Below are 16,458 nucleotides of genomic sequence, written 5' to 3' on the forward strand. Positions count from 1 at the left end.
CTCAAAAAAGAAGGAAAATAAAAAGACAAGGACTGTCTCTGCCATGACCTACTTTTCCTGTAGGATTTTACACTAGGTTTGAAGAAATCTGTCTCTGATTTCCAGTGGTATCTGTCTCCTGGCAGAGTCCCCATGCATATCAACAGATTGGCTTAACTGGCACCTCATACACTGCTGATGGGAGTGTAAATGGCTATAGCCACTTTGGAGAGCATCTGGCGATGTCTAGTAAAGCAGAATATATGTATCAGAAGTTTCTTGCCTAGAACTATAAATTCTAAAAAGCCAGCACATATGTTTACCAAAAGACATGTCCAGAAATGTTCATATTCTTCATAACCCCAAGCTGGAAAGTATCCAAATGCCAGTCAATTGGGGTATATTCACACAATTGGGAGTGAACAATCTGCAGTTACACACACAAAAACTAATCCCACAATCATGCAAGCAAAAGAAACTAGTCACAAAATAACCCTACTGTTATTTTATTTCTTTTAAAAAGTATAAAAAGTTGTAAAACTAACCTATAGAATTAGGATTCAGAGGCTGTGCTTGGTGACTCAGGCCTGTAATCACAGCAGCTTGGGATGCAGAGACAAGAAAAATGAAAGTTCAAGGCCTGTATGTGTTACAGAGTGATTCCAAGGTCAGCCTGGGGACTTAGTACGACCCTTCCTCAAATTAAAAAGAGGTCTAAGAGCCAGGAGTGGTGGTATATGCCTTTAATCCCAGCGCTCAGGAGGCAGAGGCAAGTGGATCTCTGTGAGTTCAAGGCCAGCCTGGTCTACATAGTGAGTTCCAGGACAGCTGGGGCTACAGGGAGACCCTGTCTCAAAAAGACAAAAAAAAGAGGTCTAGGGATATAGTTCAGTGGTAGATTGCTTGCTTGCCCAGCATGTATAAAGCCTTGGGTTCAGTTCCCAGCATCACCAAAAAAATTAAAATAAATAAAAGGACAGTAGAGGCCAAGTATGGTGGTGCATGTCTTTAATCCCAACACTGGGGAAGCAGAAGCAGGTAAATCTATGTGAGTTACAGGCCAGCCTGGTCTACATAGTGACTTCCAGGCCAGAAGGGCTACAAAGTAAGACCTTGTCTCAAGGGAGGAGGGGGTGGGGTAGTAGGTACTGTTAGGTAGAAGTGGTGACTAGAGGGGACAATAACAGAGCAGGGGTACTCTAACATGCTGGTCATACATTCTGTTTGTTTTGTTGTTTAAGGCAAGGTCTCCTAGCCTAGGCTGGCCTCAAATTCTTTGTGTGTGAATGTGTGTGTGTGCAAGTGCACGCATGCAATAGCATACTTGTGGAACTTTATGGAGTTGGTTCTCTCCTTCCACCTTTACATGGGTTCTGGGACTCAAGCTCAGGTCATTGGACTAGCTCAGTAAGTACTTTTACTTGCTGAGCCATCTCACCAGCCCAGGCTTTGAAATCTTGATCCTCTTGCCTCCATCTCCCAAGTGCTGGGATTTAATTCAGGTATGTGCACACATATATTCTGTTTCTGTTCATCAAGTCTATAAGATTCTCATACAGACTCTTTTCATAGGTTTAATGAATTTAGATCCTGAATAGAATGAATGGGAGTTGATGAGGCATGGATGGACCTTCCCCTATCCTCAGAAAAGGAGAGGCAGGTTGTGTGTCTTCAGCTTGTGGAAACAGTCTGTACTGGATAGCTTTAGTGTCAATTTGACACACCTGGGTTGAGGGAGCCTCAACTGGGGAATTGCCTTCATTGGTCTGGCCTGTGGTCATGTCTGTGGGGGCCTTCTTGATTGTTGAGTGATGTGGGAGGGCCCAGCTCACTGTGGGTAGTGTCACTCCTGGGCAGGTGGGCCTCTTTTGCATTAGAAAGCAGGCTGAGCAGGGGTCTGGGAAGCCAGTCAGTAAGCAGTGATCCTCCATGGCCTGTGCTCCAGGTTCCTGCCCTGAGTTCCTACCTTGGGCTCCCTGATGAACTGTGACCTGGGAGATGTAAGCTAAATAAACCCTTTCCTCCCCAAGTTGGTATTGGTCAGAGTATTTTGTCACAGCAATGAAGAAACAAACTAGGACACAGTCTGTCTCTGATGGACAATGTGTCTGCCCACCAGCCCTTCTCCAGCTGAGTGCAGATGAGCAAATAGCTTCCTATCCTTGTTCTCCAAGGCAGGACCTTTCATCTGAACTAGAACCTTTGCTCTGGTGGGTTGGTGGGTTTGACATCGCTCTTCCTACTTTTTCTAAAAGGCTTGGAGCAGGCTGTGCTAAAGAATATACTTCCTTAGCCTTCGCATCTTTGTCATCGCTGGGAGTGTCTAAAAACTTAGACTATGCTATTTACCTTTCTGGGGACTTGTTCTGTTGCTGATTTTTCCTTTTTTTTTTTTTTTTTTTTTTTTTTTTGTCTTTTTGAGACAGGGTCTCCCTGTAGCCCCAGCTGTCCTGGAACTCACCATGTAGACCAGGCTGGCCTTGAACTCACAGAGATCTGCCTGCCTCTGCCTCCCGAGTGCTGTGATTAAATGCGTGTACCACCATGCCCGGCTGATTTTTCCTTTTGATGCTGGTGATTGAACTTAGCAGAGCTTTGTGCATCTAAAACATATGCTTAACCACTGAGCTATCCTTTCCAGGAGTCCTTTGCTCAGGAAAATAAAAATAATGATGCTAGGCTGTGGATGCCGCTCTGTGATAAGAATATTAGCCTACCATGCATGTGACCCTGGGTTCAATCGATATCACAGCAAAAATAAAAACCTAAATAAAAGTAGTGATGATGCCCATTTGTTCACAGGTGAAGCAAATCATGGAGGAGGCTGTCACCAGGAAGTTTGTGCATGAAGATAGCAGCCACATCATTGCTCTGTGTGGTGAGTGAACTTAGGGATGATGGGACCTAAGCTCAGAGCTGAGCACATTGTCCTGAGATGAGAAAAAGATGAATCCCCTAGGTTAGTAACTCTCAAATCTGGCTGCAAGTCCAAATCAACCCAAATGCTTTTGGAATCTCTTTGAGCTTTATCACAGACCTATTGAATCAGAATCTCCAAGTTGTAAGAATTTGTTTATTTTTAGTATCCTAGGACAGTAGTTCCCAAATTTTCACCTGAGATCTTGTTAAAATGTTGTCAGCTATGCCATGTCAAGTGTTCCAAGCCTATAATCCCAGCTATTTGGTAGTCTTAGGTAGATGGACCAAAAGTTCAAAGCTTGCCCTTGCTACAGAATGTTCAAGGTTAGCCTGGGCAACTTAGACCTAGTCTCAAAATAAAAGTAAAAGAGAGCTAGGGATGTAACTCAGTGGTAGAGCACTTACTCAGAGTATGTGAGACCCTGAGTTCAATTACCAGTGTCACCAAACAACAAAATCCTGTTCCTGGGTTCCATCCCTGAAGTTTCTGATTTTAGTAGGGCTGGAGTTGGCCTGAGAATCTGTATCTAATGCATTCACAGATGAGATTGATGTATTTAGTCCTGGGACTACACTTTAAGAACCATTGTCTTGGGCAATTTGAATTTGAGATCCACCACTCGTAATTTATCCTTTTAACTTTAGGGAAAGGTTGGTACTTTCTGAACCACATTTTTCTGGTTACTTCATTATCCTAATTCTTCATACACTTGGTTAGATGCAAAAGAATGTAAACATAGGCTAGGAGGAATAGCCAGAATCTTCCATCCATAGAAGAGAGAAACAGAGGGAAGTTATCCATAACCTACCATTACTTTCTTCTCAACATGAAAGAAAAATTGCCTTTGTAGGAAAAAAGCTTATAGCTACATGGAGTTGTTTTGTTGTTTGTTTGTTTCTTTGATTTCTAGAAACTTGATCATCCTCTAATACTCCCAAAGAGAGGGAGGATACCAGGGATCAAACCCAGGGAATTAGCATATGCTAACCATGTGCTCAGAGGGGATGCTTTATTATTAATTTTGTAAATACATTTTATTTATTTGGTATATGTGTGTGCATGCACCATAGGACACATGTGGGGGTCAGAGGACAACTTACCTTCCACCATGTGGGCACAGGGATCAAACTCAGGACATCGGGCTTTGAGGCAAACACCTTTTTTGTTTTTGGTCTTTTTGAGACATGGTCTCCATGTAATCCCAGCTGTCCTGGAATTAGACGAGGCTGGCCTTGAACTCGCAGAGATCCACCTGCCTCTGCCTCCCAAGTGCTGGGATCAAAGGTGTGCGCCACCACACCTGGCAAGGCAAACACCTTTACCCACTGAGCTGTCTTGGTAGCCCTGCTTTTTGACAACAGTGTAGTGAAGCAGAATTGCCCTTTCCATAAGTCCAGCAACACTCTAGATAGTATTTTCTATGCAGCAAAATGGCAGAGAAAAGATGAACAGTGTCTGCCAAAGGAACATGCATTCTGTTGAGAAAGAGACAGAAAAAAATGCATAAAAGGATGTATCTTGGGAAGATAAGTAGTGACAAGATCTATATAGGAAAATAAAACAGAGTTACAGGGTGGGGGGTGATTAGGAGAGGCATCCAGTGAGCAGAAGCTGGGTGACACAGGACTTTGAATCCTTACTGATAGGTAGGAATGTTGGAGAGAAGTGGGCAGGTGCGGTGGAGAGCACGAGAGGATGGATGAGGCACCAAGGCACAGATGGAATTCTCAGCGGGATACAGCTTTATTTCGCACGGGGCACCTTTCCCTAGGGGAAGGGAAAGATGTCAGGGAAAGATGTCTGGGAAGGGAAGGGAAGGGGAGGGGAGGGGAGGGAAGGGAAGGGAGAGGAGAAGGGAAGGGAAAGATGTCAGGGAAAGGAAAGATGTCAAGGAAAGATGTCCACCGCCCACGGGCTGTGAGCTGGGACTTTATATATGGGGGCTTTAGGGTGTGGAAGGGGGAATGTTTGGGGGAGAAATCATGGAGGGGGAAGCAGGTAGGATTAGGGTGTGGAAGTGTTTACTTTTTCCCTCTTAAGATGAGAGAAAAACAGCTTCTAAAATCTCTGGTTATCAGGTAGAATCTGCTTATCTTATCTTTGGAGGTCAAAGGAAAGGCAGGCTGCTTCTCTGCTTCTCAGTAGAGTTTGTTTTCCTTGACTCCAAAGGTCAAGGTGAGGTCCCTGTTGGGGAGGGGGGAAACTGCTGCTATTTGGAACCCTAACACTTACCACTTGAGCCATCCTGGACAAGTTTCTTTCCCTTCCTCCTCCTTCTCCCCCTCCCTCTCTCTCTCCTATTCCCTTCCCCCCATTCTCCTTCTCTCTCCTCCCTTCGCCCTCTCTCTTCTCCATCCCTCCTCCCTCCCTCCTTCCACTGCTCTGTTTTTTTCTCAATATCTATCATAGACTGGCCTTGAATTCACTCAATCTCTTGATCTTCCTGCCTCAGCCTCTTAATTGCTGGAATCATAGGCATGCACCACCATGCCCAGCTTGAACTAGTTTTCTTCTGTCACCCCCAGTTTACTCCTTTAAAATCAGGGCAATAATCCCTTCTCAAATTTTTATGGGGATTGAGTTGACACCTGTGAACATTCCTAGCACTTTAAGAGCGGAAAATACCTTTCTTTCCTTCTCCTTTGAACATCAAGACTGAAGCTAGGTTTACAGGCTTTGGATGAGTTTCCCTAGTTCCTTCCTATGATACCCTGATTCCCCAGTCTACAACAAACACTTAACCCCTTCTTCCTAGAACCCATGCTATGGAGGAAGAAAAAGTTGATGGTATTGGGGGAGCCTTATCAGTGTAATAATAGCTTTGAAGCATCTTGGGACTGCACTTTCTTTTTTTTAAAAAAAAATCTTTATTATTATTATATATATTTTTTGTGCATATGAGTGTATTGCCTGCATGTATGTGAGTGCACCCATGGAGATCAGAAGAGGGCACTGGATTCCCCTAGAACTGGAGTTACAGAAGGTTGTTAGCCAACATGTGGGTGCTAGGAACTGCCATCCTGTAGGTGCCGGGAATCGAACCTGAGTCCTCTGCAAGAGCAGTCAGTGCTCTTAACCACTGAGCCATCTCTCCAGCCCTGGGACTGTACTTTCTACCTGTGCTATGTCCTCTTGATATGAACTATTTCTGCCATTACCAGGACTTTGGAGGGTTGGAGAACTTGGTGGTAGACTTTGTCACAGAACACATTCATACTACAGAAAACAGCCAAATAGTGAAAACAGCTTCTTCATGGGTGCCATATGTGGATGGCCCTGGGAGAGCAAAGAAAAGGACTGGAGGGAGATAGCAGGAGAAGAACTCTGGTGTCCCCCACTCAGGCTGATTAGGTGAGAAACACCTGTCAGCTCTCCTGCAGTTGGTCAAGGATTCCCAACCCTCTGGGAGCAGAGTCTCCTGCCTGAAGCTCAGAGCACTTTTAATCAGACCAGAATGTCATTGAAAAAAAATTTTTTTTTCAATCATTTTCAGTTGTAATAGAACAAAGCCTTCAAGTTTCTAGGGTTTTAAACTTAGTTTGGGAGCAAGAGTTGTCCTGTTTTGCTGGTCCTCTAAGGTACCTAAGGGTCACTAATGCAAATATAAATGCCACAGGGTCTGGCAAAAAAATGTCTACAAGTGAGACGTTCCAGATGTGAGAAGGTAGGTAGGCAGTTGCAGGGACTGCAGTGACCTGCAATGCCCTTGTCCCAGGTGAAGAGTGTCAGCGCCTATTGAGCTGCCATAGGAATCCAGGTCTAAACTTCTCATGGTCTCATTTTAAGAGAAACTGGAAGTCTAGGACTCTGTGTGTGTGTGTGTGTGCGTGTGTGTGTGTGTATACATACGCACGCATGTGTGTATGTTTTCATGGGTGGGTGTACTTAGATGTTTGTGGACATGCTCATAGGCATGTTCATGGGTATGCTTGTTTGTGGGTGTGGGTACATGTAGAGGCCAGAGGTCAACCTCAGTTGTTCTCAGAAGCCATCCACTTTGTTTTAGGGGACAGGGTCTCTTCATTGCGATCTAGAGCCCACCAATTAATCAAGGCTGACTGGCCAGCAAGCCCCAGGGATCTCGTATGTCCACCTACCTAGTGCTGGGATTGCAAGCACACCCCAGCTTTCCTGGCTTTTTACATGGGTTCTGGGGATCAAACTCAGGTCCTCATGCTTAAGAGGCAAGCATTTCACTGAGTCATCTCTCCAACCCAAATCTGAGCTTTTTTCTAATTCTTTTGGGTGGGTGTAGGTGTGATATATGTGTGTGATGGTTTATGCAGGTATCCATACCATTGTGCAGAGACTATAAGAGGGTGTCCTGTTCAACACTTCCTGCCTTATTTCTCGCTGAATTCTCTGGCTGAACCTGCAGCTAGGCTGGCAACTTGCAAGCCCCGAGTCTGGGATTTTGTATGAAATTTCCAACTTTGTAAATGCTCACAACTCATTCCCATTTTTTAAAAAAAATGTGTGGGCCTGGTGCTGGAGAGATGGCTCAGCAGTTAAGAATACTGGTTGTTCTTGCAGAAGACCCGGGTTTGAATCCCAGCATCCACATGGCAGTTAACAACTATCCATAACTCCAGTCCCAGGGGATCCTACAGCCTCTTCTGACCTCGGGCATTACATGACGCAGGTGCACTTACCTACATGCAGGCAATACATGCATACACATAAAATAAAAATTAAAAATTAAAAAATTTTAAAAATGTGTGGGCCAAACAAAAGGCATCTGCAGGCCTCTGCCAGTATGTTGACTCTGCCTTGGGCTCAGTACATAGTAACTGAGGCGCTGATGAGCAGGAGGAGTTGCCAACAGCATCAAGCTGAGGCAACTGGGGCATCTGCTAACACAAAAAAGGAATCCTTATGCTTACTCAAAATTGGTGTTCAAATTGGGCTCAGAACAAGACTGATTTCAAAGCAATCATTATCAGCCTTTTTCTCCCTACCTGTAAGCCACACAGAATCATAACCAGGGATTCTTAGAAGGAAGGGGAGAAAGAACTAGATATGTACTAATTGAAAATGCCACCCTTCTGGCTTTTTTGTGTGTGTATGTGTGTGTGTGTGTGTGTGTGTGTGTGTGTGTGTGTGTATGATGGAAGGGGGACGCGTGTATAAAGAGGTCCAAGGACAGCTTTGTGGAGTTGGTTTTTTCCACTCACCTTTACATAAGTACCTCAGATCTAATTCAGATCACTAGACTTGCATGGCAAGAACCTTTACCCACTGAGCTACCTTGCTACCTTCCCACAAGCACCCCCTCCCACACACACATTTTTTGGTATGGCAGTCTCCTCATCCTTGGGAGAATGCTCAGAAATGCATTTTTAGTCTGAATAGATCCAAACTTATATTAAGTTTTGCTGCTATCCTAACCCCACTCAGAATTCAGCTTTATTCTGGGAGGAGTGAGACTGCAAAGCATGAGATGAGAGATTGGGGCAGAGTGAAGTCCTGGGAGACTGGCCCAGCCATGGAGTGACCCCATTCCCTAGTGCAGGGCTTCTTAAACATTTTCAACTCCTGGCCCCATTTTGCTTTGAGAGATTTTTTCATAAACCCAGGCATATAGGTATATATAATAGATATAAAAGTCCAACATTTACTGATAAAACTCTTAAAGAATTTTAAAATAAGCTGGGCATGGTGGCATATACCTTTAATCCTAGCAATTTTAAAACAATTCTTTGGTTATCACTTATTAAAAACCAAAAAGTTGGAGCTGGAGAGTTGGCTCAGCAGTTAAGAGCACTGACTGCTCTTTCAGAGGACCCAGGTTCGATTCCCAGCACCCACATGGCGGCTATGAACCATCCTTAACTCCATCCAGTTCCAGTGGAATCCAAAGCCCTCTCCTGACCTCCAAGGTTACATGCTAATGAAATGGATGTTTTTATTTATTTTACATAAAGAATTAAATATTTCTAGGCGTGGTATTACACTTTAATCCCAGCAGTCTGGAGGCAGAGGCAGGTGCGTCTCAGTGAATTTGAGACCAGCCTGGTCTACATAGGGAGTTTCAGGCCAGCTGGGGCTACAGGGAGACCCTGTCTCATTAAAAAAAAAAAAAAGTCCACTGTCTGCTCTTGTAGAGAACCCTGGTTCAAAACCCAGCAACCCACATGGCAGCTAAAAATTATTCACAACTCCAGTTCCAGGGTATCTGTCGCCCTCTTCTGACCTCCACAGGCACTATATGACATGATACACTTACTTACATGAGGGAATATGCTCATACACAGAAAATAAATAAAATATTTGTTAAAAAATATGACAATACAATACGAAGATGTACTAATTCAATATATTCTAAGGAATGATGGCAAAAAAATACTAGGGGTTTTTTTCTGCAGTTAATCTGTTGCATTTCTATCAGCGCAGAAAACTTGCTACAGTAAAAACATTGCAATTGATAACATACAGTAATCTCAAATCTGAGAAAAGGCATTACAGACAGTGTTGCTGACATTGCATGGCATACACAATATAAAGTGCACAATGCGTGTTCAGAGCCAAGGCTGCAGGAAGTCATGCTACAACACTGATGAGTACTGCCAGGAACAACTAGCATTCATTACACATTAGATTTTTTATATTTTTGTATTTATTGTGGGCAGGGGAAGGTACTCGTGCCATGGCATATGTCTGAAGCTTGGAGCACAACTTGTGAGAGTCAGTTCTCTCCTTCCGTTATGTGAGGCCCAGGGCTCAAGCTCAGGTAGTAAACTTGTTGGCAAATGCCCTTACCCACTGAACCATCTTGCCAGCCCTTCATGTTTGACTTTGAATTACTTTTTAGTTGTTGCATATTCAGAAACCTTTTACTTCTGCTAAATTTTTTATGACTCCCGCTTCTGACAACCCCACATGAGGTCACAACCAACAGTTTAAGAAGATGGGTACAGGGCTGGAGAGATGGCTCAGCGATTAAGAGAACTGACTGCTCTTGCAGAGGACCCAGGTTCGATTCCCAGCACCCATATGGCGGCTACAAACCGCCTTAACTACAGTTCCAGGGGAATCTGAAGCCTTCTTCTGATTTCCGGGGCACTGCATGACACAGGTGCCCTCACATACATGCAGACAACACACTCATACACATAAAATAAAAAATAATAAAATATTTTTTAAAAAGTGGGTGCTGGAAAGATGGCTCAGCAGTTAAGAGCACTGGCTGTTCTTGCAGAAGACCTGGGTTCCAATCCCAGCATCCACATAGCAGCTAACAGCTGTCTGTAACTCCAGTTCCAGGGAATCCAATGCCCTCTTCTGACAACCAGTGTCATTGTATGACACAGGTGCATTTACACAAATGCAGGCAAAACATACATACACATAATATATAAAAGATGGCTCAGCAGTTAAGAGCACTGGCTGTTCTTGCAGAAGACCTGGGTTCCAATCCCAGCATCCACATAGCAGCTAACAGCTGTCTGTAACTCCAGTTCCAGGGAATCCAATGCCCTCTTCTGACAACCAGTGTCATTGTATGACACAGGTGCATTTACACAAATGCAGGCAAAACATACATACACATAATATATATATATATATTCAGCCTTGTTACAAGCAAAAGACAATGGGGTAACTGAGGAGAACCAGGCCTGAACTTCATCAATTCTAGACATTTGAACTGGAAATAGAACTGAGGATCTGGGAACTTGCCATGTTTTTGACAGGTAGATAGATAGGGAAGAGGCCATTGATAAATAAGTAATAAACATGGCACATTTCTGACTTCTTGGTCTGAGACAAAGGCCTGAGGGCTCTCTGTAGGAGCTTTTCTTTCTGTGTGACTGTGTGTGCGTGCATGTGTTTATTTTGGGGGGGGCGGGTTGAGACAGGTTTCCCTGTAACCCCAGCTGATGTGGAACTCCCTATATAGATATGTAGACCAGGCTACCCTCCATCTGAGAGATCCTCTGTGTCCTATGTGCTGGGACTAAAGACCTGTGCTATCACACCTGACCTTGTTTCTTTACTTAATAAAGTTTGTTACTTGTTGCTTTCTGCTGTGTCAGATTTTTCCTGACATTTAATTCTTTAATTGGCAGACAAAAGGAACGTGATCAAGACCCTTAGATGGTAACAGAATCTTCCAAGAGAGCCTTAGAAATAGAACTAAAGAATCCCTGAATTACAACCTGACCATGGGGCAAACCTAGGAAAATTGTGACCAGACTTCAGTTCCTATTACTCTAGGACTGGAGCAGGACTCTGGGGCAGGACTGACAGGACCAGCAAGCAAGGTGCATTTGTTGAATGTTTGCTGTGGTGGCTTCTAAACCTGTCTGTCCAGAAGCCACTCATGCCCTGCAAGTAGAAACCTTCCTTGTTAAGATGGGTGTGTAGTGTATACCTGTAATCTCTGCATTCCATCTAGGTAGAGGCAGGAAGATGAGGAATTGAAGGCTAGCCTCAGCCACATAGGGAGCTGAAGACTAGCTTGGACTATATGAGATCCTGTCTCAAAACAAGCCAGGCATGGTGGCACACACCTTCAATCCCAGCATTTGAGAGGCAGAGGCAGGCAGATCTCTGTGAGTTTGAGGCCAGCCTGCTCTACATAGCAGGCCAGAGAGACCCTGTGTCAAAAATACCGAAAAAAGAAAAAGGATCTTTGACATCCCCTTCTTGTCAGGTTTGCATTTTTAAGACCATAATGTGGTCTTTTTTTTTTTTTTGGAGGGTCTTTTCTAGTTTTGATATTGAGGATTAAACTCTGGTCCTTGTATATGAGGGAACTCTATCACTGACCTGTATGTACCCTCTAGCCTGGTCTTCAAATGTTTAAATTATAATGTAAAGACTTACTGATGAAGCTGGGTCTGGTGGCTCACACCTATAATCCCAGGGAGATACCAAGAATTGGGGTGGGGGGAATTGGCAAGATGGCTCAGCAGATAAAGGCACTTGCCATCAAAGGATACAAGCCTGATTACCTGAGTTCAATCCCCAGAACCCATGTAAAGAAGGAAGAGGGTCTGGAGAGATGGCTCACTGGTTAAGAACACTGACTGTTCTTGCAGAAGACCTGGGTTCGAATCCCAGCACCCACATGGCAGCTAACAACTGTCCGTAACTCCAGTTCCAGGGGATCCAACAGCCTCTTCTGTCCTCCGCAGGCATTGCACAACACGGGTGTGCTTACATGCAGGCAATACATGCGTACACATAAAATAAAAATAATAAAATTTTTTTAACAAAGGAAGAAGAGAACTAGCACCACAGGGTTGTCCTCTGACCTCTACACACATGCTGTGGCTCATGTACACACAGTAATTTTTTTTTTTTTTTTGTCTTTTTGAAGCAGGGTCTCTCTGTAGCCCTAGCAGCTGTCCTGGAACTCACTATATAGACCAGGCTGGCCTTGAACTCACAAAGATCTGCCTGCCTCTGCCTCCCAAGTGCTGGGATTAAAGGCGTGCACCACCACACCTGTCTCACACAGTAATTTTTTTTGTTTGTTTGTTTTTTGTTTTTTTGAGACAGGGTCTCCATGTATCCCCAGCTGGCCTAGAACTCACTATGTAGACCAAGCTGGCCTTGAACTCACAGAGATCCCCCTGCCTCTGCCTCCCAGGTGCTAGGATTAAAGGCATGCACCACCATGCCTGACTGTAAACACAGTAATTTAAATTTTAACACAAGAGTTCAAGATTGGGCCATCAAGATGGTTCAGTATATAAAAATGTTTGTTGTTGGGGCTGGAGAGATGGCTCAGTGGTTAAGAACACTGACTGTTCCAACAGCCTCTTCTGGCCTCTTCAAGCATTGGTACACTTACATGCATGCAGGCAAAACACTCATACACAAAAAATAAAAGTAAATCAATAAAAAGTTTAAGATTGGAACTGGAAGCTGGGTGTGGTGGCATACACCTTTAATCTCTACACTCAGGAGGCAGAGGCAGGTAGATCTCTGTGAGTTCCAGGCCACCCTGGTCTATATAGCAGGTTCCAGGCCAGTCAGGGCCACATAATCTCAAAAAATAAAAAAGATTGGGACTGTGGGGCTGGAGAGATGACTCAGCGGTTGAGAGCACTGGCTGCTCTTGCAGAGGACCCAAGGGGTTCGATTCCCAACACCCACATGATGACTATGAACCATCCTTAACTCCAGTTCCAGGGGAATCTGAAGCCCTCTTCTGACCTCCATGGCATTGCACAACATGGGTGCACTCACTTACATGCAGGCAATACACTCATACACATAAAATAAAAATAATAAATAAAATATTTTTTTTAAAAAGACTAGGACTGGAACAGTGACTTGGAAGTAAACAGCACTTGCTGCTCTTGCAGAGAGCCAGGGTTCAGTCCCCAGCACCCACATGGCAACTGAGAATGGTTTGACCTCTGTGGACACCAAGTACACATGCGGTGTACATATGTACATGCAGGCAAAGTAGTCATACACATTTTTAAAAATCTTCTAAAAATAGAGTTCAAGGTTATCCTCAGATAATACAGTAGCTTGGAGGCCAGACTGGGCTACAGGAGACCATTTCCCAAAATACAGAGTGGGCAAGGGGTGCCTAGAGAAGTGGCTCAGTAGTTAAGAGCCACTTACTGCTCTTACAGAAGACCAGGGTTTGGTTCCCAGTACCTGTATCAGGTGACTCATAACTGCTTATTATTCCAGTTTCAGGGAATCATATGCTTTCTTCTGGCCTCCAGGGGCACCTACATGCACGGACCTGGAGTTCAGTGGTAGAATACTTGTTTAGCATCCCTAAAATCCTCAGTTCAATTCCCATTTGAATCAAATTAATAGTCTCTGTTTTCCCTGTGACTCTTTGTGAACCCTCCTTTCCACCCATAACCCTTTTGGCTGTGTCTCCTGCTACTCTCCCATGGAGGAGGTGCTTTTAACATGTACTATGGGCAGACCACACGGGGTCAGCATTAAGTAGCAAATTGTCCCAAGTTGTATCTTTGAACCTTGCATCTCAAGCATGGTTATTCCCTTGCCATCAGGAGATTCGAGGTAATTAAGTAATTTAGGCATCAACCTATGAAACTATGTTTCTCTGCCTGCCATCCCTTGACTCAGATCTGAGAGTCCTTCCACAGTAGCCTCTCCTTTCTCTATTCTGATGAGTGCTAGGGTTGGTTTGTTGTTGCTGCTGCTGCTCTACTGGGGATTGAACTGATGATGCATGCTAGGCAAGCATCTACCACTGACCTACACCCTTAACCTTTGGTAGCTGAGAGAGGATTCTGCTCTTGACGAGCAGGCTTTCAGACTCAGTATGTCTTCTCATACCATCACCAGCCACAAGGCATTGAAGATGGGCCCTTTCTCCTCAGTCACCAGCTTTCCTGCCCTCTTGTGCAGATGGGTCAACCTGAAGGTTACTTGAGGCTAAGGATGAGCTGTAATGGGCGATGGGGGTGGAGTCTACAGAGCAGGGAATAACATGGTTCTTTATTAATCAGCTCCCTGTTGCTAAGCAGCTTTCATTAACCAATTAGGTGTTCCTGCAGTGAGCTCCTTCAGGGAAAGGCAAGGAGATGCTGATAAGCTGGGAGAGCAGCAGGTGCTTCAGGAGCCTGCATCCCACCTGGGGATGTTTCTGCACATTCTGTGACACTCCAGGCAGTTTCCAGCCTGTCTCTTTTCAGCAAAAGGAACTCCTTCCCTCCTGCACCCTAGCTTATTCTCAGGCTAGCTAGCTTCTGCTTTCCATCCAGAAATGAACAAATCAGGTTGCTTCTCAGCTTTTCAGCTCTGACCAAATAGGAAGGCAGGCTGTCCAGAACAACTGGTTCCTCTCCCACTGTGCTAGGGCAAGGCCAAAGGCAAGTGATTTGGTCAGTGGCTGTGTCTTTGGAGACAGATAGACTGAGGTTCACTTACTGACTTGGTCACTGAGTGTGTAACCCATAGCCAATTACTCATCTCTGAGCCTACTCCAAGAAAGTCATGTGAGGATTGGAAAAGCCATACAGGGCTAGGTAGATGCTTAACTCAGTGGTAGAGCTCTTGCCCAGCATGTGCAAGGCTTTGAGTTCCATTCCCGACACTTGAAACAGGCAGAAAACCAAAAGAGCCATGCAAGTAAAGCACACAGCACAGGAGCTGGGTATGTTGTGGGTACTCAATAACCTACTTGTTCTTGAACCTTCCCTGGAAATCCTCCTCAAACATAGCCCAAGATTCCATTTAGGAACCCACATTTCTGGGAACCTGAAACACCTAGACAATTGGAGAAATTTGAACTCTGGGAACTCAATGAGGAAATTTGGTCATTTTAAGTAATTATTATTAGGACTGAGCATTATGGTATATATCTGTAATCCTAGCACTTAGGAGGCAGAGGCAGGAGGATTGTTGCAAGCTTGAGGCCAGCCTGGTCTATATAGCAAGTTTTATGCCATCCAGAGCTACATAGTAAGATACTGGATTTAAAAAAAGAAAAGTAAAGCCAGGTGTGATAGAACATGCCTGTAGTTCCAGCACTTGGAGGCTGGCATATATCTGTGAGTTCAAGGCCAGCCTGGTCTACATAGTGAGTTCTAGGCCAGCTGGAGCTGCAGGGAGACCCTGTTTCAAAAAGGCCAAATAAATAAATTAGATAAATAAATAAATAAATAAATAAATAAATAAATAAATAAATAAGTAGAAAAGTAATTACAATTATTACTGTAGGTACATGAGTCTAGTTATTTAAAAGTTGTCCCAGGGCAGGGCATGGTGGTACACACCTTTAATCCCAGCACTTGGTAGGTGAATTTCTGTGAGATCATGGCCAGCACTATATAGGGAGTTCCAGGCCAACTGGAGCTACAGGGAGACCCTGTCAAAAAATAAAATAAGTCCAAGGGTAAGAAAAATTGGTTGCATGTGATTCAGCTAAAACAAAATTTGTCATGACTTAGGAACTATTTAAATTGGGTAATGGGTATATGGGGGGTATATGGGAGGTTGATGTTTCCCTCAATGAAATGATTTATTCTTTAAGAAGGAGGGGCTGGGATGTAGCTTAAAGCGGGACCAGCGTTTGAACCCACACCTGTCTTTGTCCAAAGTCTGTGCCTGGTGTGCTTATGGGACCTAGCCAGGAGTGGAGCCTGGAGGAGTGGGGACATTGTGGAGAAGTTGCCCTTGTGGAGACACAGCTGCGGTCATCTGACAGGGCTCATAGTATCCAGAGATGCTGGGAGACAGTGGGTCCCTTGCCTCTGGGTGAATGTTCTCAGCCTTTGTGTACTGTGGGAGGGGCTGGCTCTGGCCTGGCTCATTGGGATGCCAGAGTGAGCCTTCTGTGAACAGACCTTGCCCAACATGCCCTGAAGGATAAAGAAAATAAGCATGTGTGGCATGAATCTCATTTTCCTTACCTTGGTTCCAGAAAATCAGGCCAGTTTTTTTCTTCTCCCCATCAGAAGCTGGATGAGACTCTTTCTTCTGCCCTCTTTCTCTCCCTCCCTCCTTCCCTCCCCAAGATTTTTTTTTTTTTTTGGTTTTTTTGAGACAGGGTCTCCCTGTAGCCCCAGCTGTCCTGGAACTCAGTGCCGACAGTTGTGAGCCACCATCTGGGG

General features: G+C 44.5%; 1 protein-coding gene across 8 annotated transcripts in view; it reads left to right on the top strand.

Moving 5' to 3' along the window:
* Positions 1–16,458, top strand: part of Sgsm2 (small G protein signaling modulator 2) — a 50,533-nt gene that overhangs the window by 2,472 nt on the left and 31,603 nt on the right. For all 8 annotated transcript variants that reach the window (XR_003848809.1, XM_008828807.3, XM_008828806.3 and 5 more), the window contains exon 2: positions 2,782–2,857. Coding sequence is in view for 7 of the 8 variants with exons in the window: in XM_008828807.3 (XP_008827029.1) it covers positions 2,782–2,857 (76 nt within the window). In the remaining variant the exon portion in view is untranslated. The remainder of the gene's footprint in view (positions 1–2,781; positions 2,858–16,458) is intronic.

This window comes from Nannospalax galili, unplaced genomic scaffold (assembly GCF_000622305.1).
Source record: "Nannospalax galili isolate Female #2095 unplaced genomic scaffold, S.galili_v1.0 scaffold212, whole genome shotgun sequence".
NCBI lineage: Eukaryota > Metazoa > Chordata > Mammalia > Rodentia > Spalacidae > Nannospalax > Nannospalax galili.